We start from the raw sequence: 27328 nt of genomic DNA, 5'->3' as shown, positions 1-27328 counted from the left end.
AATAAGGATTATAAAACCAGCTTTTCTGAAATTAATGTAAAACTGACATTTGCTTACAAGCACATTCATGATACATTTTAAGGCAGAAAGGTTTCTTGTTTTGTCCTTCTTAGATTACAGGTGGAAAAAACTAAGATACAAAGGAGTAGTTATTACCCTGAGGTCAAAAAGTAAGATAGCACTGTTGCTAAAAATAGAATCAATCTCCTGCCTCCAGCATTTATATTTTATCCTTTTTAGGCCACAATACTTTGATGTAGTATCCAACTTTAAAGAAAAAACTTAAACTATTGCTGTTCAATGAGAAGAATTTTTTCAGACTAAACGGTTCACTACAAGACTTCATAAATCCAAGGAATGATATTTTAAATATCTGAACCATGCCCTTAGCTATTGTTGAGTTCTTCCTTTACCATGATCAACTTCATGAGAGCAAGAGGTCTATTGATTTTCATGTAATACAAGAAAATTTTACATTTGCTTAATTGTTACACAGTGAGCACATCAGACAAGAAATCAAGGCCCTATTTAATGCTGCAAGCAGCAGAGAATTACAGAGATCAATAGGGTAGTTTGTCAAAGATGTTCTCCAAGGAGACTTACCTATCACCATATGGACAAGAAGTCACTCCGATTGTAGCTATTGAAAAACAGGTAAGCACAGTCAGCAGTACAAATTATCAGAAATCAAACAGGCCAGTGTGAAAAGAAGTGCAACTCTACTGAAAAGCTGTATTTATGGTCTGATAAAAGCCATTTTATCAGCCTTGTGTTGGGACCAAACCTTTACAGCAAGTATTGACAAGATCAGGAGCAATGAATGAGCAGTATTTGACTTAAAACTTATGAGCTATAGTTATTTAACTTTGCCCATTACAGAGGAAATCAGTTCTAGCCTTCCTTGCAAAATGCTAATAGTCAGTTTTATTATTAATGAAGCTTAATGTAACACTATCTCCTTTGTGTAAGCCATTCATTTAACTAGTGTCAAGTATATTCTTCTGGACTAAATATATTGGCATAAGTACTTCTTTGATTAAAAGGTTATTTAGAATTGCTGTTAGACAAGTGAACACTACAAATGTTTGAAGAACAGTTCACTCTCTGTAGCTCACTTAAAATGACTACCTGTAACGAAGCCAGTTTGTGTCACTTCATTATTCCAGTGCTTTCACCTCAATCACTTCCACTCACTTTCCCTACTGATTTGCCAGAAGTAGGCACCCAAATGTTGGTTAGATTGAATTCTATAAAATATTTTGCTACAAAACTGTGTAAACGTTGCAGAGCATCAGCAACACATTAACATAAAATGATATATAATGCATGTTTGTAATTATGGGAGAGATCATAAATCTTAAAACACCCATTGGTTTAGAAATTAAATAGTTCTACTTAGCTCTCCCTGAATTACTCCAAATTTCTGAAATTTACCATTCGTCTGGGTATTCTGTAACTACCCCCAAGGATAAATTTTTTTTAACGACTTTGCTTTCAAAAATGCAATTAACCTAATAAAATTCTAATGCAAAACCGCCATCAGGTCTTTAAAATTTCAGCCCACTTCCCATTGCCAATAAGTTTATGGATACGTACCATTTCAGCTAGTTGCTTTTTTAAACAGTTACCAAATTTATTTTTTCTGGGTCTTTCTAGATTTTAATTGTTCTTACAGCTTTATCGGCATGCTATTTTAACTTTTAGTAAGTCTTAATTGCATTCTTCTTGCTGCATTTACATTACCTGGAGTTGTTATTACATTTTTAAAAAAGTAGTATGGTATTGGATTCTTTAGGTAATAAGAAGTTTCAACATTACACCCACACCTCTCATACAGGTAAATGGCACAAGGGCTGTAATACATTTCCATTTAAAATCCTGACAGTTGAATGGTTTAAATTTCAGATTACAGTTAGAATTCTCATCAACTTTGGATTTGCCAATGATATTATATTATTTTTATCATATATCCTAAAATTCTCTACTTCTTTTCCCAATGTTAAAGATTTTTTCCCCTTCCTTCTTTGTGGGGTATCTATATTTTCAAAGAGTTGATTTAAATTGTTAATACATAACTACAGAATCTATAAGTTACAATCATTTTTTATCTCTTGTTTAACCTAGTTATAGGAAAAAATTGGTATAAGCATTATGCGTTTGTAGCTCCCATTGGCTAAACAGAGTATGCAATATATAACAATGTATTAATATGAAAAGCTTTGCCTCTTGAGGGCAATGATTCATCTTAAAGAACCAGACACTGTAGAAAGAAAAAGGTGTTTGCAAAGTTTTATTTTAAGGAATCAAAAATAAATATTGCACATACACATGAGAAAATCGACTGGTATTTTCGTCCTCCAATGCACACTTTCAGTACATGGCACCTTCATCTTCTTTATTTAGAAAATAAACTGTTATTGGTCCATAACTGGTGTGCACAGTCTCTGTGACTCTAGCAAAAAACCAGGAACCAAGTCCATATAATAAAGTTGGAATACCTAGAAAACAAATGAATATGTTACTTGTGAAATCAATACCTATTAATCATGTACTCACATATTTGTCATGGTATAAATCACATAGCACTCTTCAGCAACATCAAGAAATTATAAAGTTACAAAAATATGAGTAAACACTGACTCAGCCTAAGAGGTCAATTTCATCTATGTTTGTGGAACATAGTAACAACTGTGTAAGCCTAGAGATTTTAAAAACTATAGATAAGGCTGATGTAAACTGTAATCCAAAGTACCTGGGCTTCCCTGGTGGCGCAGTGGTTGAGAATCTGCCTGCCAATGCAGGGGACACGGGTTCGAGCCCTGGTCTGGGAAGATCCCACATGCCGTGGAGCGACTAGGCCTGTGAGCCACAACTACTGAGCCTGCGCGTCTGGAGCCTGTGCTCCGCAACAGGAGAGGCCGCGACAGTGAGAGGCCCGCGCACTGCGATGAAGAGTGGCCCCCGCTTGCCGCAACTAGAGAAAGCCCTCGCACAGAAACGAAGACCCAACACAGCCAAAAATAAATAAATAAATAAATTAAAAAACCCAAAGTACTTTACAAACATTAATTCATTACCTCCAAATAATTATGAAGTAATTCTATATTCTTTTCACAAATAATCAAACAGAGAAGTGTCATTAATTTAGTTGTAGATGCTCCTGATTATTGGCCTTGAGCTTAAATTACTAGGTCATCTTTATTGTGCTTTAAGTTGTACAGTAATACCGATGGCTAAAATAATTTCTTGTACAACTTAAAAGAAACTGGGTCAAAAAGCTGTCTTCAAAATCTAAGGCAAAACCTAACTCTAAGGAAGATTTTAGTATAATAACAAACATGAGAAAGAAACAATCCCATTAATATTTTTACAACTGATTTGAAAATCTTGCTTCAACCTATTTGAAATAGGTATATAGTAGACTGCAATAACATATTTCTTCTTTGGAATATTTCCATTTGTGATTAGTTGCCATTTGTGATACATGAAACTAAATATATACTAGCCAGAGATATGGATTAAGCACTCATATGCACATGACACTAAGCTGGACACAAAGCAAACTTTCACAATTCCTATTTTTTGTAAGGCACTTATTTAAAATCCATGACTATTATTAACATATTAAAAACATGTATAAAACCACAGGCACATGAATCAATAATATTGTATAGTGTGCACAAATATTAATTTTATTGTTCCTGGGTATGAGTTGGACAGAAAATAACAATTTAAAAGAAGAGCTGTACATCTGGAAAATCACTTTTTTTCTAGATAATAGGGAAATCAACACATACTCAGGACTAATCATATTGTTAAATTTTTTTCTTACTTTTCTGCAAGAGTGTATTTGCTGTGTTATGTTCTTTTTGAGTGTATAAATTCATTGGACTACTTTGTGCTTATTCCCTGAAGCTGCATTCCAGCCACTGTGATGCCAAAGATTAATCAGGAGAAGCATCACTAGTTGGCAATGAGAGAGGCAAAAATGCCCATTCAGATCGGCACCTCTCTATCTTTAGGAATATACTGGGTCACAGCTTGTTAGTATCACAGGGTTCCCTGGAATCCCTATGAAACTTTTCACAGTATATTGCCTTCTTTGCCTTGGTAATACCTCCCCCCAAATCTCTAAATGCCTCAAGGGAACGTCACAAAAAATTCACAAAAACTAGCATCATAAAGCTATTTATAAATCATTCAACCAAAAAGAAAAAAAAAAGGCAAGTAGTGGTGTGGAGTGGGGGAGTGGACAAGAGAACAAGAACAGGGCAGGCAGAAGCGAGTGAAGAGTAGAGGGAGCAGCTGAAATAAAAAATAAATTTAAAATATGGTATCACAACTTCAAAAGCTGAAAATGGCGTGAGAAAGAAAAACAGGCTCTAGAAATAATTATTAATTTTCCAAATATACTGATAGTAAAACACATAAAATATGACTTTTAAACCAATGCTAAGGACTTACAGTTAAGAAATGGCTGATGACACTGAAAGTTTTGTTTTACAGTACTTATCACAGTTTTCGGTTAAAATACCGATACTTTAAAAAAAAAAATCACACAAATGGTCAATACTTTTTCAGCTAAAATGGAGGACTGATCAAGGATTACTAATTTAATAACTACATTATCTCTTATTAAGAAACAACTAGGAACCACTATCATTCATGCTATTTGATAGGGGGTGGAGATGTAATGTAGGAGTCAGAAATTCTCTAATTTTTTTTTTTTATCCTGCAGTCTACTTATTTAATGCAGTCAGGCTAATACACTAAATGGGAAGATTAGCCACATATGTAATTTACACACTAAAAAACCCCATAATTTTCTTTACAGCACAAATGCTGTAAAGTCTGTAAGGTTTGGTGAAAAATTAAATTTCTTCCAGACTGTCTGAAACATATCATAACATCAAAATGAATGTAAAAGTCAGTTCTTTGCACAATAATTCATTTTGAGTCAGCTGAACAGTAGGTAAACCACTGTCAAATTAAGCACTTTAAAAAAATTAGAACTTTGTAGCAAGTCTCCAATTACCCATTCATTCCAATGGTAAACTGCTTTTCTTAAATCTCAATCTACTTCCCAGCAGGATACCCAGACTGGTAAACCATCAGTAAAATGTCAGCTTCCATTGAAAGGAAGGCAGAGGAGAAAGGGAACAAATGGGTAAAAGAGAAAGGGAACAAATGGGTAAAAGAGAAATCTTTATTATTTACAAAATGGAAAAATGAATGACTTTGATAATTACTATTTGAAAGGGAAGAAGAGGAATAAAATTCTAAGTATTTTTAAATAGAATATGTACTTGATGATCCAGAGGGGCAACTGCACAACACAGAATAGAAAAAAAATCCTATTATCTAATTCCCTACCCTAAGACAAAAATACAAAATTAACATTATCAAATTGGTGAATACTCTTAAAATAAAAAGTCCAGAAAAAAAAATTCCCTATATTGGTATAAGCCAATTTGTATTCAAGCATGCTTGAGCATAAAGTTTTCCTTTTTGTTTAACTTAAAACTCTTATTCTCTTTTAAACAGAATTTTTAGAATTTTTAGAATTTTCCAAAGACCATAAACACCATTAAATCACTATTCATCTTTCTCTTCCACATTAAAAAAAAACTACAGCTGTTGTTTCTTTCTTCAAAAGGTTTTACTACTTTTCTGTGTGAGAATGTTCTGGGCATCCTATTTTTCTTTGGATTTCTTTCTACCTAAAAAGAGAAGCCCCTAATCATTAAGCTGTTCTTAAAGTGTTAGGTTTTAAATGGTGAAAACTTTTTAAAAAAAGGCATTGGGCTCATGGTTTACCTATAACCCTCCAGTTATGCTTTTCCTAACCTATTACTACATTTGGGAAGAATGATTTTTTTTGATTCTGAAAATGCTAAAATAAACATATTCTTCTTGAATCTAGTCATCACTCCAGTCTCTCCAAATAATTTTGAATTGAATTTTCTGAGTCACTACACTCCTCAACTTCTTTGCATCAACCTCAAAATTAGTAGGCATGCTCTATATAGTTCATCAGCCAAATAATAAGACATATTTTTTAAAGGATTACACATTGCTGAATAATCTTCTCCTTAATGGACTGAACCCAAGACAGTCCCAGTGGAGCAATGGCTCCAAAATCCCATGACTGACATATGGGAGTTATTATAAGCAAAAATACACCTACCATATTTAAATTTAAGAAACTATCAGGGCTTCCCTGGTGGCGCAGTGGTTGAGAATCTGCCTGCCAATGCAGGGGACACGGGTTCGAGCCCTGATCTGGGAAGATCCCACATGCCGCGGAGCAACTAGGCCCGTGAGCCACAATTACTGAGCCTGCGCGTCTGGAGCCTGTGCTCCGCAGCAAGAGAGGCCGTGATAATGAGGCCCGCGCACCGCGATGAAGAGTGGCCCCCACTTGCCACAACTAGAGAAAGCCCTCGCACAGAAACGAAGACCCAGCACAGTCATAAATAAATAAAAATTAAAACAAAACAAAACAAAAAAGAAACTATCAGACTATATAGGAATAGTGCAGCTGCATAGGCGTTTAGCTTTAATTCTGGTTAAAAAAACTGGTTGGGTAACGTGGGTCAGCTTGCACATCTAGATTCTGAATTACTGCAATATGGATTAATTTGATATCAGCTATATTAATAGGTTCCAAACATCCTGAGGCCTATTTTTCACTGACCTAGAAAATATAAAAGATGCACTCATGTCAACGTTCACGCCCCTTCCGTCATTAACCAAAAGATAATAAACATCCAGCAAGAGTTAACACTCTCAGAGTTAGAATATTCCATGAAAACATACCAATATTAAAGAGATAGTCTTTTAAATATCTTTTAGGCCTAGCATCTGAAGAAGCTAACATCACTGGTGAAAACCTTTAGTGCTTTTAGTAAAACAAACTTGCTGGGGTTTCATATAAAGAAAACAAAGAAACTTTAAAAAAGTAGTTCCAGTTTTTATAATATGAACGCACCCACAAAGTGGTGTTCATGGGAACGAATCCTGCCATGCAATTAGGCATTTTTTAAAAACTTAAGAGCCACTTTCCAGCGGCCTACACCCTCCTTCTCACTGCCCAATATAGGGGTCCTTCTAGTTAAGAGCTGCAGGGTAGTGAGGATGGAATGCTCTCTCCCCGGGGTGATGCAGGGTGGTCCCTAAGTACAGGCCTGTCGATAAGCCCCACTTTCCGGGGGACGATTCAGGAGCAACAACTTAGCCCTGACAAGCACCTGCCGGGCGGGGGAACACAGAAGGCCAGGGCCAGGGCCTGGGCTGGAAGGCTGCAGAGTGGGTGGGACGCAGAGGCAGCGTCTGGGTAACGCCCCAGCACTGGGCGAAGCGTGGCGAGCGCGTGCGCCCGGGCGAGCCTGCGCGGGGCCGAGGCAGGGCTCCCAGGGCTGGCGCGGTTTGACCTAGGGCCGGGGGCTCGGCCTCGGAGCCACAGCGTTTGTCAGCGTGCTTTGCAAACAGTGGGGCCATCGTCGGCGGGACGTGCTTCACCGGCCCGGGCCACTCACCGAGGTTGATGACCTTGAGCGCCGTGAAGAACTGGTCCTGCCGGGCCAGGTCGTGCCAGGGGGCCTTGGAGCAGTGGTACTTGATGAAGGGGAAGCAGCCGGTGCGCAGGACGTGGTAGTTGGCGCCCTGCACGGGCCAGTTGAAGTGCGAGAGGCCGAACTGGTCGTTGCGGACGGCGCTGTAAGGCACGCAGAAAGAGGTCCAGTGCGGCAGGCGCCGCTGCACCAGGTGGCGCGTCAGCACCTCCGAGGCGCGGGGCTTCGGGCGGGAGGCGGCGCCCGAGGCCCAGGGCCGGCACAGCAGCAACCAGAGCACGGCCGCATGGGCCCTCCGCACGACCTCCATGACCAGCTTTGCCCGCGTCCCCCACCCACTGGCCGCCGTAGGGGCGCGCGCCGCTGGGGGCGGGGCCGAAGGAGCGCGCGCGCTCACTCGCTCCCCGGGCGTGCGGCGGGGACGCCCAACGGGCGCCGCGCGAGTGTGCGAGACCCCCCGGGCGCGGCGGCGCGTGCGCAGAAAAGTCCCGCGGCTTCCTAGGGAGAGTGGAACGGGGCGCGGGCGGGCGGTCAGGGTCACCCTCGCTGAGGAGGTAGTGAAAACGTGACTGAGGCTCTCGTGTACGCATTAATAACCCTGAGGAGGGTTGAGGGCGGGCTTCGCGAGTATTATCAGTTTAGGTATGAGGAAAATTAAGCTTTAAAACAAATAACTTAACCACCCTACTGAGTGGCAAAACTTACACCCGTATCTCTCTTCCAAGCCCCAGGCTCAAGTGCAATCCTTGGTTGGTGGTGTTGAGGAAACCCTTGAGAAGGTGTCCTCAGGGAAGCGAGTTAAAAGTCAAGTCCCCAGATTTGCAGTGGCTGGTAAAGTCGGGGAGCACTTTTGTATTCAGATCCCCGCTGTTGTGTTGTTTAAAATAAGTCCCAGATATTTCAACAGAAAAAGTTTATTTCTTAGAAAGTCCCACGTCTCTCCGTGCAGTGTGCACCACCACCTCCCTCCTGAGAGCCTGGTGAACGCCAGACCAGGAGTCTTTTAGTTTTAAACCGTAATAATCCTGTCACTCATTATCAAATCTCGTACTTTAGGAAAACCTTTTCTCAAATTTTGCAGCCTCTTGAGGTAGTAACTTACATACATCTGCTTTTTAAAGAAGCATTTCCTCTTACAATTCCTAAATTCATGTTTGGAGAAACCATACATAAATAAGATGTGTCTGGAAAGTACTGTATGTAAATGAGATACTTATGTGTAAACGCCATATAACAGTTACTATTATTGTTGAAGACTCATGTAGGATATGAGTAGGATAGCGTAGGATAATGTAGGATAGTGTAGCTAGCTCTTACATTCTCTAATTTTTATTGATTCCTACAACAAGCAATGATTGAGCACCGATAACCATGTGCCAAATCTTGCAGGGTTAAGTCATTTCAGGGGCCTTGTAGTCACGTAAATAATTTAAACTTTATAGGATTCCCTATTAAATTATGAAAGATTTTAGGGGGAAGCACGATGTAGTTAGATTTGCACAGAAATGGCTGAAGGGAGGCTAAGACAAGAGTCAGGGAGGTGATTCAATACTGTGATTTCAAATTAAATTTTAAAAAGCACTTGGAGTCCTTTTTCAAACAAAATCTGTCATAGAACCCCAACCTATGAAAACTTGTGTTTTATTACTAAACATTTATAAGTGCAAAATTTTGACATTAACTTTAAAGGTAAGTTTTTAAAATGAGGCTAGTTTGTTGTTGTCTTGGGTTTTTATTTTGCTTGTTTTGTTTTTAGCAGAAAAGGAATTTATTGGAAGGAAATTGGATAGCTAAAATAATAAATAGGACGTCTGCAGAACCAAACTTAGAAATGGGAAGGAATCAAGAGAGACTGGCCGGCGAAGACATAGGTAAGACCAACAGGAATTAGTGTGGTTGGGATGCCGTGGCTGGCCCCATGCCACTGGACTTTTGACCCTGCTGGCTTTTTTTGTTTGCTTGGTTTGGTTTTTCTTTAATCTTTTTTTAAGTTGATTTTTGTTTTCTTAATTTTTTGGCTGCGTCAGGTCTTAGTTGCGGCCTGCGGGATCTTTGTTGAGGCATACGGGATCTTGTTGTTGCGGCACGTGGGCTTCTCTCTAGTTATGGCCGTGTGGGTTTTCTCTCTCTAGTTGTGGCACATGGGCTCCAGAGCGCATGGGCTCTGTAGTTTGTGGCCCACGGGCTGTCTCATTGAGGCATGCGAGCTCAGTAGTTGTGGTGTGCGGTATTAGTTGCCCCTGCGGCATGTGGGATCTTAGTTCCCCGACCAGGGATCAAACCCGTGTTCCCTGCATTGGAAGACAGATTCTTTACCACTGGACCACCAGGGAAGTCCCAATCCTGCTGTTTCATGCTCAAAAAATTTTGAAGTTGGGGGCTATTGACGACAGTTGCTGCTATAGCAACCTCAGGACAGTTTATTTCTTATTCCTTTGTTTTGGTTGCATACTATCAAGAAAATCCTGATCCCTTGGGAGAAGTGGATACAGATAAGAGTGGTTTTTAAATGATTCATCTTGAAATCTTGGGCATGTGCTTCAGTTAGAGATGGCAGGAGGAGATTAATTCTGAGATCTACACTGAAATGACTTAACCTCAAATTAATGCATGGGCAGTTTGCAATATGTTAAAAAAAATGGACATTATCTCTCTTCTGGCAATATAAAAATCTATTTTTAAAAAAATGAAATTTGAATCAAACATGTGGGGAACCTCTGAATTCTGTCTGAGAAGCCCTAGGTTCTGTAGCATATAATGTAAAAACTACTGATAAAGAGAGCCAGATATTTACATAGGTTTCACTGCGTTGTCTCTTGAAGGCTTGGGAAAAGGCTGAAGGATTTCTGTTGGAAGACGCTGTCTTGGAAAAACCTCAGCAGTGATGAGGGTTTCTCTAATCCAAGGCTCTTTGATTATCTCTCTTTTCTACTCTAAGGTAGGAAGTTCTTCCAAAGATTTCTGATAGATGTTGGACCACACCCAGGTTTTCAAGAGTGTTTGAATGAAATATTACCCTAACCTAAACATACAGAGCTGGAGAACATGACATCTAGATATCTCTTCTAACTTTAAGATTATATGATACTCCTCCCATAGTTGAAATACGATAATTTCTCAAAAAACCTACAACTCAGATCAGATGCTTGATTTTCTTTTCAGTTCTAATTCTTCATGGTCATGAAACGAAGGGGCTTAGAAGTTGGCATTCAAAAGCCTGAGTCAGTGTTCAAAAATATTGTGTCCAGTAATTAAGAATTAAATGCATTAAATACACGAATACTTAGTTTTCCACAAAGCATGGAGAAATGGCATATCCCTTAGAAGGAATCCCTTAAAAATAACTATCAATAGTGCTACCGTGTACAGCTTTTAACATGTGCATGGGTGTATCATGCTGCTCCTAGAAAGAAGGGAATTTGTTTTGGTTTTGTTTAAAGGCACCTAGGACCTTGTAGATGTTCAGAACATGTTAAAAATGAGTTCTACAAAGTTGATAGTTTGGAATATATTAAAATTAAAATTTTCTGTTCATTAAAAGGCACTATTAAGAGAGTGAAAATGTAATCCAAAGAGTGGGAGAAGTATCTGTAATACATATATCTGACAAAGCATTTGGTATCTAGAACAAATCGTTAAAAAAAGACAATCCAATAGAAAGGTGGACAAAATATTTGAATGGACTCTTCACAAAGGAGAACATCCAGATGTTTGATAATGTGAAAAAGTGCTTCGTTGCACTAATCGTATGAGAAATGGGAATTTAAATATATATTACCTTATATATTACACACCCACTAGAGTGGCTAAAGTAGAAAAGAAAGTACTAAGCGTTAGTGAGGATATGCAGCAGTTAGAACTTTTATGCATGGCTGGCAACCACTTTGGAAAATTTTTTGGCAGTTTAAATTAAAGCTGAATACATGCATACCTTATGACCCAGCCATACCACTCCTAGGTATATATTTATATTAGTGTGCTCAGGCTGCCATAACAAAATACCACAGACTGGGTTTAGCCAACCACAGAAATTTCTTACAGTCCTGGGGACTAGGGTGTCCAAGATCAGGTGCCAGCCAGTTGGGTTCCTGGTGAGAGTTCTCTTCTTGGTTTGTATTTTCTTCTTGCTGTATCCTCCCATGGTAGACAGAGCTAGCTCTGTGTCTGACTCTTTCTTTTCTAATGAGGGCACTAGCCCTATTATGAGTCCCACCTTTAGGACTTCATTTAACCCCTATCACCTCCTCCTGCATGAGGCCCTATCTCCAAATACAGTCACTTTGGGTATTAGGGCTTCAGCATATTCAGCATATTTTGAGGGGACACAAACATTCAGTCCTTAGCAATTCCCAACAGAAATTGTGTGCATATGTTTTTCAAAAGACACGCACTAGAATATTCATAGCAGCACTACTCATATTGGTAATACTTAACCAGGAAATTACTCAAATGCCTAGCAGTAGTAGAGCAGATACACAAATTATGGCGTATTCACGCAATGAAATACTACACAGCAACAAGAAAGAATGCTCTACAGTCACACACAACATGCATGGATCTCATAAACATGAGGAAGAGTGGAAGAATGCAGACACTAAAGAACTTACTGTACGATTTCATTTACATAAAGTATAGAAACTGGCCTAAACTCATCTATGCTGTTAGAAGGGGGATAGTGATCACTCTTGGAGCGGAGAGGCAGTTACTAGGAGGAGTATGAGGTGACTTCTGGGGGACTGGGATTATTCTCTCTTTTTAAAAACATTCTTTTATTTCTATAGTTCTTTTTTTTAAAGCAATTTTTTTTTTTTAAAAAAAGGGAACGCTATTTATTTATTTACTTATTTTGGCTGTGTTGGGTCGTCGTTTCTGTGCGAGGGCTTTCTCTAGTTGCGGCAAGTGGGGGCCACTCTTCATCGCGATGTGCGGGCCTCTCACTATCGCGGCCTCTCTTGTTGCGGAGCACAGGCTCCAGACGCACAGGCTCAGTAGTTGTGGCTCACAGGCCTAATTGCTCCGCGGCACGTGGGATCTTCCCAGACCAGGGCTCGAACCCGTGTCCCCTGCATTGGCAGGCAGATTCTCAACCACTGCGCCACCAGGGAAGCCCTAAAGCAATTTTGTAAGAGTGATTTTAGACTCACAGCAAAATTAAGAGGAAGGTACAGATATTTCTCATAAATCCCCTGCCCCACACATGCATAGCCTCCCCCATTATCAGCATCCCCCACCAGAGTGGTACATTTGTTATAATTGATGAACCTATGGATTATTCTCTTTCTTGATCTAGATTCTAGTTAAATGGGTGTATTCAGTTTGTAAAGTACTGAATACATATGATATGTGCCCCTTTCTGCATGTATATTATACTTCAATAAAAGTTTGAAAAAAACAATGAGTTCTGCAGGTAGTTTACATAATAACACATCCTATTATTCACATTTATTAAGAAATATGTATAGAGAACATATATAGTGGACATGACCGAAACATGACCGTGTACATATATAGCATCTTTTTTCTCATGTTGTTTTTACAACCTTACTGTGAGATCCTGATTTGCTCACATATTTCTAATAGTGTGATTTAAAAGAAAATAGGGTAGGCATGTAGATTTTAATTCACTGCTATTCTCAGAAGGAGAATTAAGGGCAAGATACTAGGTGCATGTGTCAGCATGTTGGTAAAAGATAAAGGAATTATTTAAAAGGGATAGAAATATTTACAATTAGGATTTCATTTACAATTTCCAGTTTGAAACTTTAGGATTTTTGGTTCAAGAAAAGGAGGACCATGGAGTTGCTGCTGCCCCAATTCGTATTCCAGCATGTTTTAGAACTTAAAAACAGATACTTCAGAGAACCACCATCCTGAGTCTCCTAGGAACCCAAATCTGCTTAATGGCTCAGTGCCCTCTAAGCCCAGCTCAGTACCAGAGGAAGTGGCATGAGTTCCCCCTGTAGCTGGAAGAATGCTCCTTCATTCTCCCTATTCCCATCAGTGGCAAACAGTGCTTGCTGCTCCATTCCTGTATCCTTGTGTGTGCCCCGGCAAGGACAATATACATTGGCTTTATGCAAAATTATCCTCCTAGAAGTACTGAGTTATATGGCAGAAGTCATTAGGAAAGGAAGGAACTGCTGTATTCTTATCTAGATCTTTTTGAGTCCTTCTGTGGAACTGATTGATGTTCTGAAAGCCCCCAAGCAGTCGGCTGGCAGCTGGGGCTGCTGTTACAAAGAGTGGCAAGAAGAATTACTCTGGTAAAACATTTTATTGTGAACAAAGTGGGTGCAGAAATCTCATCCAGAAGCATCTTGTGTCTAAACTACTCTCAAGTTCTCCCCGCCACTGGAATGTAAACTTTCTAAGGCCAGAGGTTTATGTCTGTTTTATTAACCTTTGTGATCCCAGCACCTAGTAACTTGGCATATGGTAGGTACTCTATTTGTTGAATAAGTGGGAAAAAAAGTGGGTACAGTGAGTACAATTAGTGTGTTTGAGGGATGTTGGAGAAAGGAAATCATAGTACTCAGGGTCAGTGGTTTTAATTTTAATTTCGATAGTTGGAGAAATTAAACTACAGAATAGGAAAGAAACTTATCCAAGATCATATACCAGAAACAAGAATCAAAATTCTGGCCTCCCAGCTTTCAGTGAGCTTTTCATTAGGAAACATTTCTATGCTATTCTGACATGGATGCTAGAATCCAGTAGCAAGGAGACATATTTGTGACTTTTTGAAACCAGCTAATGATTTATGCTGGTAGATAACACAATCCATTTCCTGGGCATGTTTTCAATGTTACAATCTTAATAATATGTAGTCAGTGTTTGGGGAAGCATTTGAAAACATGGCCAAGTAAATTCACCTTGTCATATGGGTCATAATTATGGTCTCAGCTTCATAAAGTGAGCCTTGTTTTACTAACAGATTCATTCATGAATAGCATACAACATTTTTGTAGCAGAAATCATATTTTCATATCAAATTCCTAAGATATTTTGGCTTTGCTGCTGATCTTCAACCGACGGTGACTCTTAGCACTTTAGCTGTGAGTCTTTATGCCCCCTCCCCAGTCTCACTGTCAAGTAGTTAATGATCTATAAACAAATACTGAGATGCCCTAAGGGGGCTCTCCATTTAAAGGGGCCTTGAATCATTTTATAATAGAAATACAGTAGTCCACCCACTGATTTATGATTTGTCAGTTTAGGTTTTTGAAGTGGCATTCCACTGGTATTTTCAGATGGGAAAAGTTTTTTAGTTTACTGTACAAAAGCATTAAATTTTATCCAGTTTTTCCCTTCAGGAGAAAACTTCAAAAATGTGAATCTACATTTGCAGTTTCCATTGTATGAGATACTTTTTTATTTGTGTATGCATACTTGTGCACATTTCAGTTTCTTAAGCTAAAAGTGGCCACAGAGGGCAATAATGTCAATGTAATAGTACTTACCAGTTACTGAGTATTAATTTCATGCTAGGTAGTTTCCACCTATTGTTTCATTGAAACAACACTACAGAGCAGGGTTTCATTCTCCTCATCTTCAGGCTGAGGAAACTGAGTGTCAGAAATCAGAGGTTAAAATAAGCTGCCCCCAGTTGCAGGGCAGGCAGGTGGTAGAGCTGGGATTCAAACCTATTGGGTTGGCCAAAAAGTGCCTTCGGTTTTTAAGTAAAAATAGACACATTTTTTGTTTTCACCAAGAACTTTATTGAACAATGTAATCAACCTTTTGTTCCACTACCTTCTGCATTTTTCAGGCAACTTCATAATTCCATCTTCCCAAAAATTTTTATCTTTTTGAGCAAAGAACTGTTCCAGGTGCCTTTTACAGTCTTCCAGGGAATTGAAAATTTTTCCATTAAGAGAATTTTGTAAAGACCGAAATAAATGGAAATCTGAAGGTGCAATGTCTGGTGAATATGGCAGATGAATCAGAACTTCCCAGCCAAGCTGTAACAGTTTTTGTCTGGTCATCAAAGAAACATGCGGTCTTGCATTATCCTGATGGCAGATTATGCATTTTCTGTTGACTATTCTGGATGCTTTTCATTGAGTGCTGATTTCAATTGGTCTAATTGGGAGCAGTACTTGTTGGAATGAATGGTTTGGTTTTCCGGAAGGAGCTCATAATAGAGGACTCCCTTCCAATCCCACCATACATACATATAACATCACCTTCCTTGGATGAAGACCCGCGTTTGGTGTGTTTGGTGGTGGTTCATTTCGCTTGTCCCACAATCTCTTCCTTTCCACATTATTGTACAGTATCCACTTTTCATCATCCATCACAATTTGTTTTAAAAATGGAACGTTTTCATTACCTTTAAGTAGATAGTCACATGCAGAAATACAGTCAAGAAGGTTTTTTTTGCTTAACTTATGTGGAACCCAAACATCAAAGCAATGAACATAACCAAGCTGGTGCAAATGATTTTCAGCGCTTGATCTGGATATTTTGAGTATGTCCGCTATCTCCCGCATGGTATAACGTTGATTGTTCTCAATTAATGTCTCAATTTGATCGCTATCAACTTCAACTGGTCTACCGCCCGACCGTGGAGCACTGTCCAGTGAGAAATCTCCAGCACAAAACTTGGCAAACTACTTTTGACATGTTCGATCAGTCACAGCACCTTCTCCTTCTCCATACACTGCACAAATCTTTTTTTGCGTTTCAGTTGCAATTTTACCTTTCTTGAAATAGTAAAGCATAATATGCTGAAAATGTTGCTTTCTTTCTTCTATCTTCAATATTTAAATGGCTACGCAAAAATTCATGAATTTTAAAAAAACTAATTTATTTATTTGGTTGCACCAGGCGGGCTCCTTAGTTGTGGCTCACGGGCTCCTTAGTTGCGGCAGGCGGGCTCCTTAGTTGTGGCATGCATGTGGGATCTAGTTCCCTGACCAGGGATCAAACCCAGGCCCCCTGCATTGGGAGCATGGGGTCTTAACCACTGTGCCACCAGGGAAGTCCCCCAAATTCACCAATTTTGATAAGTTGTTTTTAAATGCATGCTGATATGACAGCTGTCACAATACAGTCTAACAAAATGGTTTCAAATGAAGTTAAAGACAACAAGGCGCCACTAGAACCATCTTATGAAAAAAACCCAAACGAACATGTTGGCCAACCCAGTGCATTGATAGGACTCAAAACCCCATGTTTGACCATAGTTAAAAAGAGCCATCTGATGCTAGACTCAAATGTAAAAGTTGCTGACACAATTTAACATCCTTTAGATGTTACACAATTAGTAAGGAAACAGGAAATAGCATTCTAGATCCAAACTGTGGCCCATCTAGCCCAGGAGTCTGTCTGGCTCAAGGGAAATTTGGGGGCATACATGATGACTCTCAAAAAAAAAAATGATTTTTCACAATGGAATCACTTGCAAAATTTGTTGTAAAACAACTGTTTCTATGCATATTGAAAGTACTTTTATCTTTAAAACTGAAAGGCATGCAATAAGGAGTAATAAGGAGTTTGGGTACCACCAACAAAGATCCCAACTCTAAGCAAGTTATCAAGCTCTAAAACTTGGATTTTATTCGGGGAACCTGAATGAAGAGTATGTAGGAATTCTTTGGACTGCTTTTATAGGTCTAAAATTTTATTCACATTAAAAAGTTTAGTTTTGAAAACTCGGTTTTTAATGGAGAGTGAATCTGGCCATAGTTTGGACAGGTATGAGAAATGCTGCTGCTGTGGGTAATAGGCACGTTTAGTCCAAGCCAGCACTTCAATGAACCACATCTGTGGTTCAGCTCTTTCTTTTTATTCCTTCTTGCTATTTCGAATAAAGCAAGATGTTAAAGCTAACTACATGCTCTATTAATTATATGAAGGTGAACTTGAGTCATATTTGTTACTGAAGATGATTAATAATTACCAGTTCTGCACATGTTTCTAGTGCATTTCAGTAAATAAACAGGGTACATTGTTGGGTAGTAATTGATTAATTAGCACATTCATCCTACACAGCTCGATGGTCTAAGGATGCTGAGTTTGAGATATTGCTCATAATTATTGCAAGAAACAAATCTGTTCCATTTCTCAGTTTATTCTTCTGTATGCTGAGATTTTTTTTTCTAAATCGAATGTTTAATGATTCAAAACCTTATAGGTTTTATTCAGATAAATCAACTCATGAAAAATTGCTAGTCATAATCTCAGAATCTTGCTTTTGTGTGAACTAGGGTGAAAACTTTTACAAGGCTAATTTTAACATTAGATCTTGCTGTTAAACTGGATCAAATACTGTAAATATAGGGCACTTTCCCACCATGCAGGAAATGCTCATTGAGCACCTATGCGCAACAGGGGCACTGGAATCTCATTTGCTTCCCAACCACATCAAATAAGCTCAGGATTGCAAGTGTCATCGGGCTGGCACTTCGCAGCACCAAGCAAATATACTGTGTAATCTTCAGAGAAGTGCAACAGCGTGTATTGGTCACCATTTTAACTATGCAGCAATTCAGGATTTTTTTTTTCTAATTTATTGACCCAGCATGTGGTTGAGAGAGAGTGTAGTTGAGAGAGCTTTGGACAGGGAGTCAGGAGTCCTGGGTTCTACTCCATCTGTATTTTTTCTTGAAGAAGCTTTGTGACTCTGGGCATATCATTACTCCCTTCGCTAAGCATGGATCACTCATCTGTAAAATGAAGGCTTCTACCAGGGATGATGAGGTACAGTGAGGAGCCCAGACTGCAGAGATAGATAGACCTACGTTTGAATCTGGACTCCCTATTACTGTTTTTTATGGTTTTAGGGAAATTATGTAACCTCTCTGAGTTTCTGCTCTGTTTGCTTGAGTTTATTGTAAGGACCAAATGATATATGAAAATAGTTTGTGAACTATAAATTACCGTGGGAATATAAGGCATTGTTAATATTATTAACTATCTTAACTGGTTGTCATTAACATGATATGTGGAAGGATGCATCGAAATGCCCATGTGCTGGTCTAACAATAGAGGATTAGTAACATCCTTACGCCGTTATTAAAATGGCATTGGGTAAGAATTTCTGATGTGTCTTCATAATTTATTGCTAAGTGAAAAACACAGTCTGCAAAACAGTATGTCTGATATAATCCTATTTAAAAAATTATATACACAAAGATATAATAGGAACTCAATATATATGTGATAAAAGAACAAATTATATATATATTAATTGAGTGACTCTTTCTACTGATATGTACTGTTCTAGGAGCTGGGCTATATCTTTATACTTACAGTCCTTTGGGTGAGACAGATAATTAAAAAATAGGCAAATCTATTATGTAATACCACATATTGTTAAGTGCTTTGGAGAAAAATAAAGGAGGGTAAGGTGTTAGAGAATAAGGGAGTGCTAATTAGGAAGGGTGGTCAGGAAGGGCCCCTCTGGTCTACTGACAGTTGAGCAGAGACTGAATGCAGTGAGTGAGCCCCAGAAATTTCTGGGAGAAGAGTGTGCCAGGCAGAAGTTAGAAATGTAGAGGCCCTAGGCAGGAGTAATAGCAGATACACCCCAAATCCTTAACAGTAGTTAATCTCCAGGTGGTGAAATAATTTTTGATTTTTTAGTTTCTTCCCTGTGCTTTTCTGTTTTTCAAAAGGTTTTTGTTTTGTTTTGTTTCACTTATTCGTTTTTTTGAAGAAGCTATGTGATCCTATTTGGTTTTTCTTTTTATCATGAGTATGTGTTTTTGTAATTAGAAAAATTAAAATCCAGATATACTGAAAGACAAAGTCATCTTAAGAAAAGTGCTCATAAGTACTCTTAAAAGCTTACATCATCTATAATTTTCTGTTTTCATGGTTTTAGTGCCAAGAATCTATGAGTTGGTAGTGAGAATGAAGGAAGCAAAGGGATTTCTGCCCTGGCAATGAAATTTAAATATGTGTTTTAGCTATAACAATTAGTGTGGGCTTTATGGAGGGATGTAGAATCATCCTACTTTCAGCTCCCTGTTCAGGCCTTGCTGCAGGGATGTCAGAATACTTTGGAGAAAGGCAGTGCCTGCCCACTTTTAGATGTGGCCTAGGAAACAGTGCATTTTGGGAGGTGTTTAAAAATATAGGATTAAAGCTGCCCATTTATGCAGCCTGAGGGAGGACATCTGCTACATAGCAAACTGGAATGTTACAAAATACATCTTCCATCTCTTTTTGAGTCCAGGTACAAATTAAAGTTCAGAGATAGAACTCTAGCTATTCATCCTGCACTGCAAAGCAGATATGAAAAGAAGACATGCTCTGGTTTATACAGGGACATTTAAAGCTTTTATTCACATTTCAGTCCCATCTATTTGCACCACGATCTTCTAGTACAGGAGGTACTCACTATATCAGTTTAGATAAAAATGTTTTCAAAATAAAATGTTTCCATTACTTTAGGTGATTTGCAATACCTAAGAGTTCAGTGCAAGAAAGTGAAAACCCCCCAAAATGAAAGACATGATTCCAGTCTAAAGAGCATGTTTGGCTTGCTACTATTTTGTCAAAAAAATTTCCTCCAAGAGAAAACCATTGGCATTGCAAAGAACTATTTTAAATTATAAAATACTTTGTAACCATTTCAAATCACATCCCTTTTTTAAACTTCTTTTTAAAAATTTATTATTATTTATTTTCTTTTATTATTTTTTATTATTTTTTTCTTAGTTGTGGCATGCGGAATCTTCGTTGAGGCATGCGGGATCTTTCCTTGCGGCCCACAGTCTCTTTGTTGCGGTGCTCGGGCTTCTCTCTAGTTGTGGCGCGCAGGCTCCAGAGTGCGTGGGCTCTGTAGTTTGTGGCACGTGGGCTCTCTCATTGAGGCGTGAGAGCTCAGTAGTTGTGGCTTGCAGGCTTAGTTGCCCCGAGGCATGTGGGATCTTAGTTCCCCGACCAGGGATCGAACCCAAGTCCCCTGCGTTGGAAAGCGGATTCCTTACCACTGGACCACCAGGGAAGTCCCAAAATCACATCCCTTTTCGATGGTAGATGGGGAAACTTAAGAGGCTGAACTAAGTTGCAAAATATTTTCATCCATTATTTCCAGTAGATGGAAGAGAAAGCTAGAAGAAAAAATCACCTTCTTGTGTGATACATCAAATGTTGCCCTTTTAATACTTTGATGATGGTGGCATAGAATCATAGAACATTAGAGCTAGGATTAAGCTTAAATATCAGTTCCACTTTCTTATTTTACATGCCAGAAAACCGAGAACTAGAGAGGAGAAATTATTGTCCATTAAAGAAAGAACTGGAACTGAAACTCATTAAGACATTTAAATCTAAAGCAGATGTTATATATATATTCCATACGCATTTAGAATAACTACAAATGCCACCTAATCACTATCTGTCCCTCCATTTAGAATAACTACAAATGCCACCTAATCACTATCTGTCCCTCCAAACCATTGCAGATGGCAGAAGCATTCACCCTTTTATGCATCTCTGTTTACATGAGTAGGTATCACACTAAAGTCATGGTCTGAATTCTAGAATACTAAGGGTATTAAGCTTAGAATACCCTACCATGGTGCTAGGGAACAGGCCATTACTGTCTGGTGACAGCTTTGGGAACTTGGAGCAGGGAGGTGGTTATGATATTCCCAGGTCATGTCCCTAAGTTCATTATCACTTTGGATAGCAGAACTTACAATGAAGAAATTCATATTTTGCTTTCCCAACCTCCCCAAAATTAGGTTTTTGTTTCACTTGCTCCAGTAATTAAAAACAGGTTCACTACAAGACAGAAAATACAGAAAGAAAAAAATCCCACCATTAAGAAGTAAGCACTGTTAACATTTGGGGGGTTATCCTTACAGTCTTGTGTGTGTGCTTGTGTGTGTGTGTGTACATATATGTACACATTTTTAAAAAGTCATAATTTGGAGTCATAGTTTTCATGCTGTTTTAAAATATGCTTCTTTAATTCATAATAATTAAATATCATTTCATTTACTTCTAATGTAACATATTCTCCTAATACATGATTTTTTAAAAACAGTTTTTTGCGGTATAATTGACATTCAAACACTGCCCTTACTTAAGGTGTACAACTTGATAAGTTTTGACATCCAAGAGACCATTTTCACAATCAATATAGTGAAGCCCCAGAATTTCCTTCTGTCCCTTTGTAATCCTCCTGCTCTTCCCTTCCCTACTATCCCACTTCCCACCCCTAAGCACTGTTGATCTGCTTTTTGTCACTGTAGTTTGTATTTTCTAGAATGCTATGTAAATGGATATGTGCTTTTTTAATCTAAATATTTTCATTCAGCATAATTATATTGATTCATCCATGACTTTGAGTTTATCAACAGTTCACTCCTTCTCATTGCTAAGTAGTATTCCATTGTAGGATATCCCACAATTTGTTTATCCATCCACCTGTTGATGGATGTTTGGATTTTTTCCAGTTTTGGGCTGTTACAAATAAAGCTGCTGTGAACATTCGTGTACAAGTCTTTGTATATGCTTTCTTTTCTCTTGGGTATATAAGTAGGAGTGGAGTGGCTGGATCATATATTAAGTGTAGGAATGATTTTTTTAATGGTTGTACAGAGGTCCTTTATATAGCTATTCATAATTTTTAAGCAATACTCTATTGTTGAACATTTAGACCTTTCTGATTTTTCACTGTTGTTGCAAATGATATATAATTTTTTGCTTAGGAAGGTGGCTACAGATATTCAACTTGAGAAAAAAAAAAAAAAAACAACACCCGAGATAATGAGTAGAAAGGCATTGTGAAGGAAACCTAGATAAAGAGAATGTTGTTAGATAAGTTTGAGTTTTTCAGTGATTGCAAAGTAAGTATTTTGTGTCCTTTTCTGGGAAGCAAAGTGGCATGAGTCTGTAAATGAACCAAAATTTGAATTTAAATTTGAAGTTTATTTTGCTGTTTTGTTGTCAAGTTTATGGAACCATGATTTCATCATAACATTCCTTATGAGGCAACTGCAATAAACTTAGGTGTGGCCTTTTGTTTCTGGGAGCTATAATTAGCCATCTGGTATACTTTTTAACATTTTGTTAAATAAAAAAATCTTAAAATGTTGCATTTTACTCACTTCTCTTTCTCTCCATACATACATACACTCACACATATATATAATATATATGGTGACAAATGTGGAAGTGAACCAAAATGTTTACAGAACGGAAAAGAAATGCTTGGGGGGAAACCACCGTCATAAACCCCCCCCCAAACCAAAAAACACTTACACATAGATGCCAAAGCTGTATTTTTCTGTGCTACGTTTAGGGTCTTCTTATAACAAAACAAAAGTTGTTTTTACCAACAGATTTTTTTTTTTTTAAATAAATTTATTTATTTATTTATTTTTGGCTGTGTTGGGTCTTCGTTTCTGTGCGCAGGCTTTCTCCAGTTGCAGCAAGCGGGGGCCACTCTTCATCGCGGTGCGCGGGGCTTCTCATCGTCGTGGCCTCTCTCCTTGTGGAGCACAGGCTCTAGACGCGCAGGCTCAGTAGTTGTGGCTCACAGGCTTAGTTGCTCCGCGGCATGTGGGATCCTCCCAGACCAGGGCTCGAACCCGTGTCCCCTGCATTGGCAGGCAGATTCTTAACCACTGCACCACCAGGGAAGCCCTACCAACAGATTTTTAAACAGCAGGGACATGCTTATTATTTACTGTTTTGGTATCTTTCCCTCACTTACATAAATACCCCAGAAACCAGCAGTTTAAAACTAATAGAGCCAGGCCCCTCCATCAAGTGCAATAAAGTTTCACAACCATGAGTTAGACTGTTTGTTAGAGTGAAAAATAAACCTATACATGTGGTTATGAAAGGGCTTTCTTAGAAAGTGTATAATCACATTTCAAAGTTAGAACTTCCATTTGAAGTTGCAATGTCATAATACTACTTAAACATTTATGCAGAGTGCTTCATCTTTGAAAGACTTTCCCAACATTGCCAATTAATCTTTACTGCTTCCCTAAGGAGCAGGTATTAACTATCTGCCATTTTTCTAGTTAGAAAATTGAGGAAGGTATGGCCATCTCAGAGAAAGGGAGGGCTGGGGAGACAAGTTTCTAGCCCTTACTATTCTGTGACTCTTTGGAATGTAACTCCTAACAGAATGCATCAGTTTTCTGTTCCACATTGATGAAATCATTAATAAAACAAAGATGGAAATAGCAGCTGTCTGCCTCAGGCTTTTAGATACAGTCCTTACCCTCCTGAGGCACACCTTTGGAAAGAATGGAATACAGAAAAGATACAGAAGAGCCACAGCACAGTCATTACATGCGCACTTGCAATGGATTAGACCAAACTTCTTCCAAGGAGAAAGGCAAAGTCAGATGCTTCCTCCCTCCCTGTAACCTCTACCCTCACATTATCCTGGCAACATAATTTCTAGTTTTCCAAATAAGATTTACTGTGATTAGCACATTTAAAGAGTTGAACAAATTTGCTATGCACATTAAAGCCAGAGGAACAGTAAAATAAAACTAATGAACATTTATACTTTTGGAAATATAATTAATGTGTGCTTGAGAAATTCTGAAAGATAAACATTTAAATGTTAAAATACTTTATCACCTTCCCCACAGGGACAGTGTTGGGAATTAATGAGATAACAAATGTAAAGTGCTTTGAGCTCTTTAGAAGAAAGGTGCCAGATGCATACAAATGATTAATTGTTAAAGCTATCAGATGATTACTAATATATTACTTAGGATAAAATACCTATTTTTATACTTGAAAAATAGGATGCTTGCAATTCTTAGGATGATATAGCTGAAGTAATGCTCCCCAAACTCCTCCCAGGTTATTCTACATCCTGTTGGAAGTCCTTTCTTAACCTTACCCAGTTTCTTGACCTAATACCCATCTTTCGAGTGAAACTATGGGGCATGATTTCCCAGCTTTCAAACTCTTCTGCACGTTCCCATCATCAGTCCTCCACCAAAGTCTTACAGATCCGTCACCATAGGAGAATTCCACTGATGCCACTTTCTCTTCTGATTTCTTTGATCATGCAGTTGTGATGCCTCACAATGCAGTCAGCTGCCCAAGTTTATGTTATTAGCAGGAAGCATGTATAAGTTAAACCGTCCTTCTGTACTTTAAGCAACACACTAGAATTTGTTATAAAAGAGTAGGTCCCTTGCCTGATCTGGGACAAGTGACACTGAACTGTCTACTTTATACAATATGCTAGAGTTTGTGTTAAACTAGTTTAAATCCCAAGTAGATACTGAGCTGTCTACTTTATACAATATGCTAGAATTTGTGTTAAACTAGTTTAAATCCCAAATTTCATTTAGCTTGAGACATGGGGTGAGATACCCTCACTAAATCTCAGTTTTCTCGTATGTAAAGTGAGGACAGTAGTAGTATTTTCCCACATGGTGTTGTTGGAAAGATGCAATTAAAAAAATGTATATAAAGCTTCTAGTACAGTACACACCTAGCCAGTAATAAGTGTTCAATAAAAGGTAAATGTTAGTAGATAGTGGAAGGTAGTTAAGTAGAAAGCACAGTTTGCCACTGAATATCATTTATTTGCTTTCTTTAAAATCAATATAAAATAGGTAATATGTAAAGGAAGATAATTATCATCATCCAATAATGTGCTCCTAAATGGTTAGTAGAGTTTGCTTCTCAAACCATCACAAACATTCAATATTAAACAATGGGTCATTTCTCATACAAAGATAGCTCTACTGTTAAACGTATGCTTCTCCCCAAAACTTCCCGAAAAAGGGCACATCATTTTCAAAAATCCTCTTATCAACAAAGGTTTCAGTTTCCCATTTAGAATAGTAAAAGCTCAGTCATTTATATTGATTAATTTATGTTTAGGATACATATACATGATTTGTTTTTCAAACTTACCTTAGTTTACCAATAGCACAGTATCTTTGCTATTCATATGTGCTAAAAGATAATGGACTATGCTTCTTTTCAAATGTTCTGTAATTAAAACATTTCACTAATTTAATCTGGTCCTCTGGCTTCTTTCACTTAATTACTTGGAGTGATTGTTCTATTATACCAATTTTTCTCCTTTGATTTTGAAGCCGTAGGTTTTTAGGTAGAGAACCTGACTCCCATTCACTTTCCAGTGAGACCTGAATCTGAATATAAGGCCTGAATTTGGAAACAGGCACTCTGTGGTGTATGTTAATGATAGAGGCAAAGAAGGAAAGTGCATTGTTTGAGAAGGCAATCATGTGGGTTAAAAAAAAAAAGTACCAGAGAGTGAACTCATTTTACTATTGCCAGCAGCTTGGGGCTCAAGAGTGCTAATCAAAATTCACATATAAAAACTTCCTTGATAGATTTAACAGTTTTGTACTATTAAGACGGGGATCTCACCATGTGAAAGATCCACTGCTGTGCTGAACAAAACAGAGACAGTTTTCTTTTAAAGTCCAGAGCAGATGAGAGCCATAAGGAGACAGAGGGTTTCATTTACTCTCAGGACACCATTGTGCCAGTGAACTAATGAGTCTCTTGGACCTTATGTTGCTCTGGCTTCAATTGAGGCGAGACTCTAATGGGCATGTAGTACTTCCTATCCGTCAAGTGTCTGGACAATGGGCCCCTCATATGGATTAGAGCGATCTGGCAAGAAAAAGAGGTCATCGTTTTACCTAGCACAGGCAGGAAACCTGGCTAATTAACGTATTTCCAACTATAGCAAAACAAAAGCTGACACATACACACACTAATGTTAATTTTATTGCAGAAACTCAGTCTATGGCCGAGGCATAGTTAACACATTATTGGAATTCCATAGGTTATAAATACCCCTCTTTTCCCCAACACACTCAAATATTTTTAAAGATATAAAGGTCATTCTTTAAAACATCTCTGTGATTTTGGTGTTGTGACTTGCATATTTCCCCCTTCAGTAAAGCTGGATGATGTAGAAATACTTTGAACAATTACAAATGCTGAGAGTTAGTGTCAACATTGCATAATTTTAGCAATTTGCCCTTTGAAAGGTACTGTTGAATTATGCTTGTAAAAATCCTACTGCTTTATTAAATGGAGAACTAGAGAATGTTTATTCAAGCTAGAGGGCTGAGTTTATTCAAGCTAAAGGGCTGAGTTACACTGTATCTTAAACTAAGAGCAGATACTGCCACCTAGATACATTCTGTTGCTTTATTTAACTAGATGTTGGCTTCCCTTACTTTTTGAAAAATGGCAACAACAGACAATAGTGGCTTGATACAATAAAAATACAATGAATGATAAAGGGTCACTTTAAAAATCCATATAAATGTAATTTTCTTGGGAAAAAAAGACATTTGCGTTTTGCCAAATAGTGATGATTAAACCTTTATTCAATTTTTTAAATGCAGAAGACAAATTACTATCAGAAACAGGAAGAGAAAACTTTATAAAACATTTATAATCCTGAAGTTTATAAAGAGGTAGATGCAGAAGTGATATTAGTAAGACTTGTAACTTTCCTGATAATTTCTTCCTGAGTTTGGGAAGAGGAAGAGATTGTTTAATGCTCTGAAATGATAACACAAACAGGTTTTGGTTTAATAAGTAAAATAAGATCACTTAATAAACAATTTTTTAAAAAGAGCATTACGTTACAATCTGTTCTGATACACCTCCTAGCAAACAAAGCAAACTAACTTTCCCTTCCTTTTATTCCTAATAGCAAAATGAATGTTGCCCCTTTTTTGGCTCTAGATTGGAATCCAAAATCAGTAATGTATTCCAGGACCATTCATTTATCAGGTTCAGAGAGGTTTTTT

At 38.1% G+C, this 27328-nt stretch overlaps 2 protein-coding genes and 1 long non-coding RNA gene across 3 annotated transcripts in view; all 3 read right to left on the bottom strand.

Moving 5' to 3' along the window:
• Positions 1–2274: 2274 nt before the first annotated feature.
• Positions 2275–7964, bottom strand: LOC309653881 (uncharacterized protein C15orf61). Its single transcript, XM_082448215.1, has 2 exons — positions 7539–7964; positions 2275–2498 (listed from the first exon to the last, which is right to left on the bottom strand). Exons 1-2 carry the CDS (start codon positions 7882–7884, stop codon positions 2371–2373), a joined length of 474 nt encoding a protein of 157 aa, XP_082304341.1. The 5' UTR covers positions 7885–7964; the 3' UTR covers positions 2275–2370.
• Positions 5434–7532, bottom strand: LOC309654377. Its single transcript, XR_014260203.1, has 2 exons — positions 6524–7532; positions 5434–6215 (listed from the first exon to the last, which is right to left on the bottom strand). It is a non-coding gene; the product is annotated as an uncharacterized lncRNA (long non-coding RNA).
• Positions 7965–12684: 4720 nt separating the features above from the next.
• The window catches only part of IQCH (IQ motif containing H), a 221912-nt gene continuing 207268 nt past the window's right edge, over positions 12685–27328 (bottom strand). The window contains 1 exon segment of the mRNA XM_082449136.1: positions 12685–27327. Coding sequence (XP_082305262.1) covers positions 27301–27327 — 27 coding nt within the window. The 3' untranslated portion in view covers positions 12685–27300.

Source organism: Balaenoptera physalus (genome assembly GCF_965194825.1).
Source record: "Balaenoptera physalus genome assembly, chromosome: 2".
In the NCBI taxonomy this organism is placed as follows: domain Eukaryota; kingdom Metazoa; phylum Chordata; class Mammalia; order Artiodactyla; family Balaenopteridae; genus Balaenoptera; species Balaenoptera physalus.
This window is presented reverse-complemented; position numbering and strand designations above follow the sequence as displayed.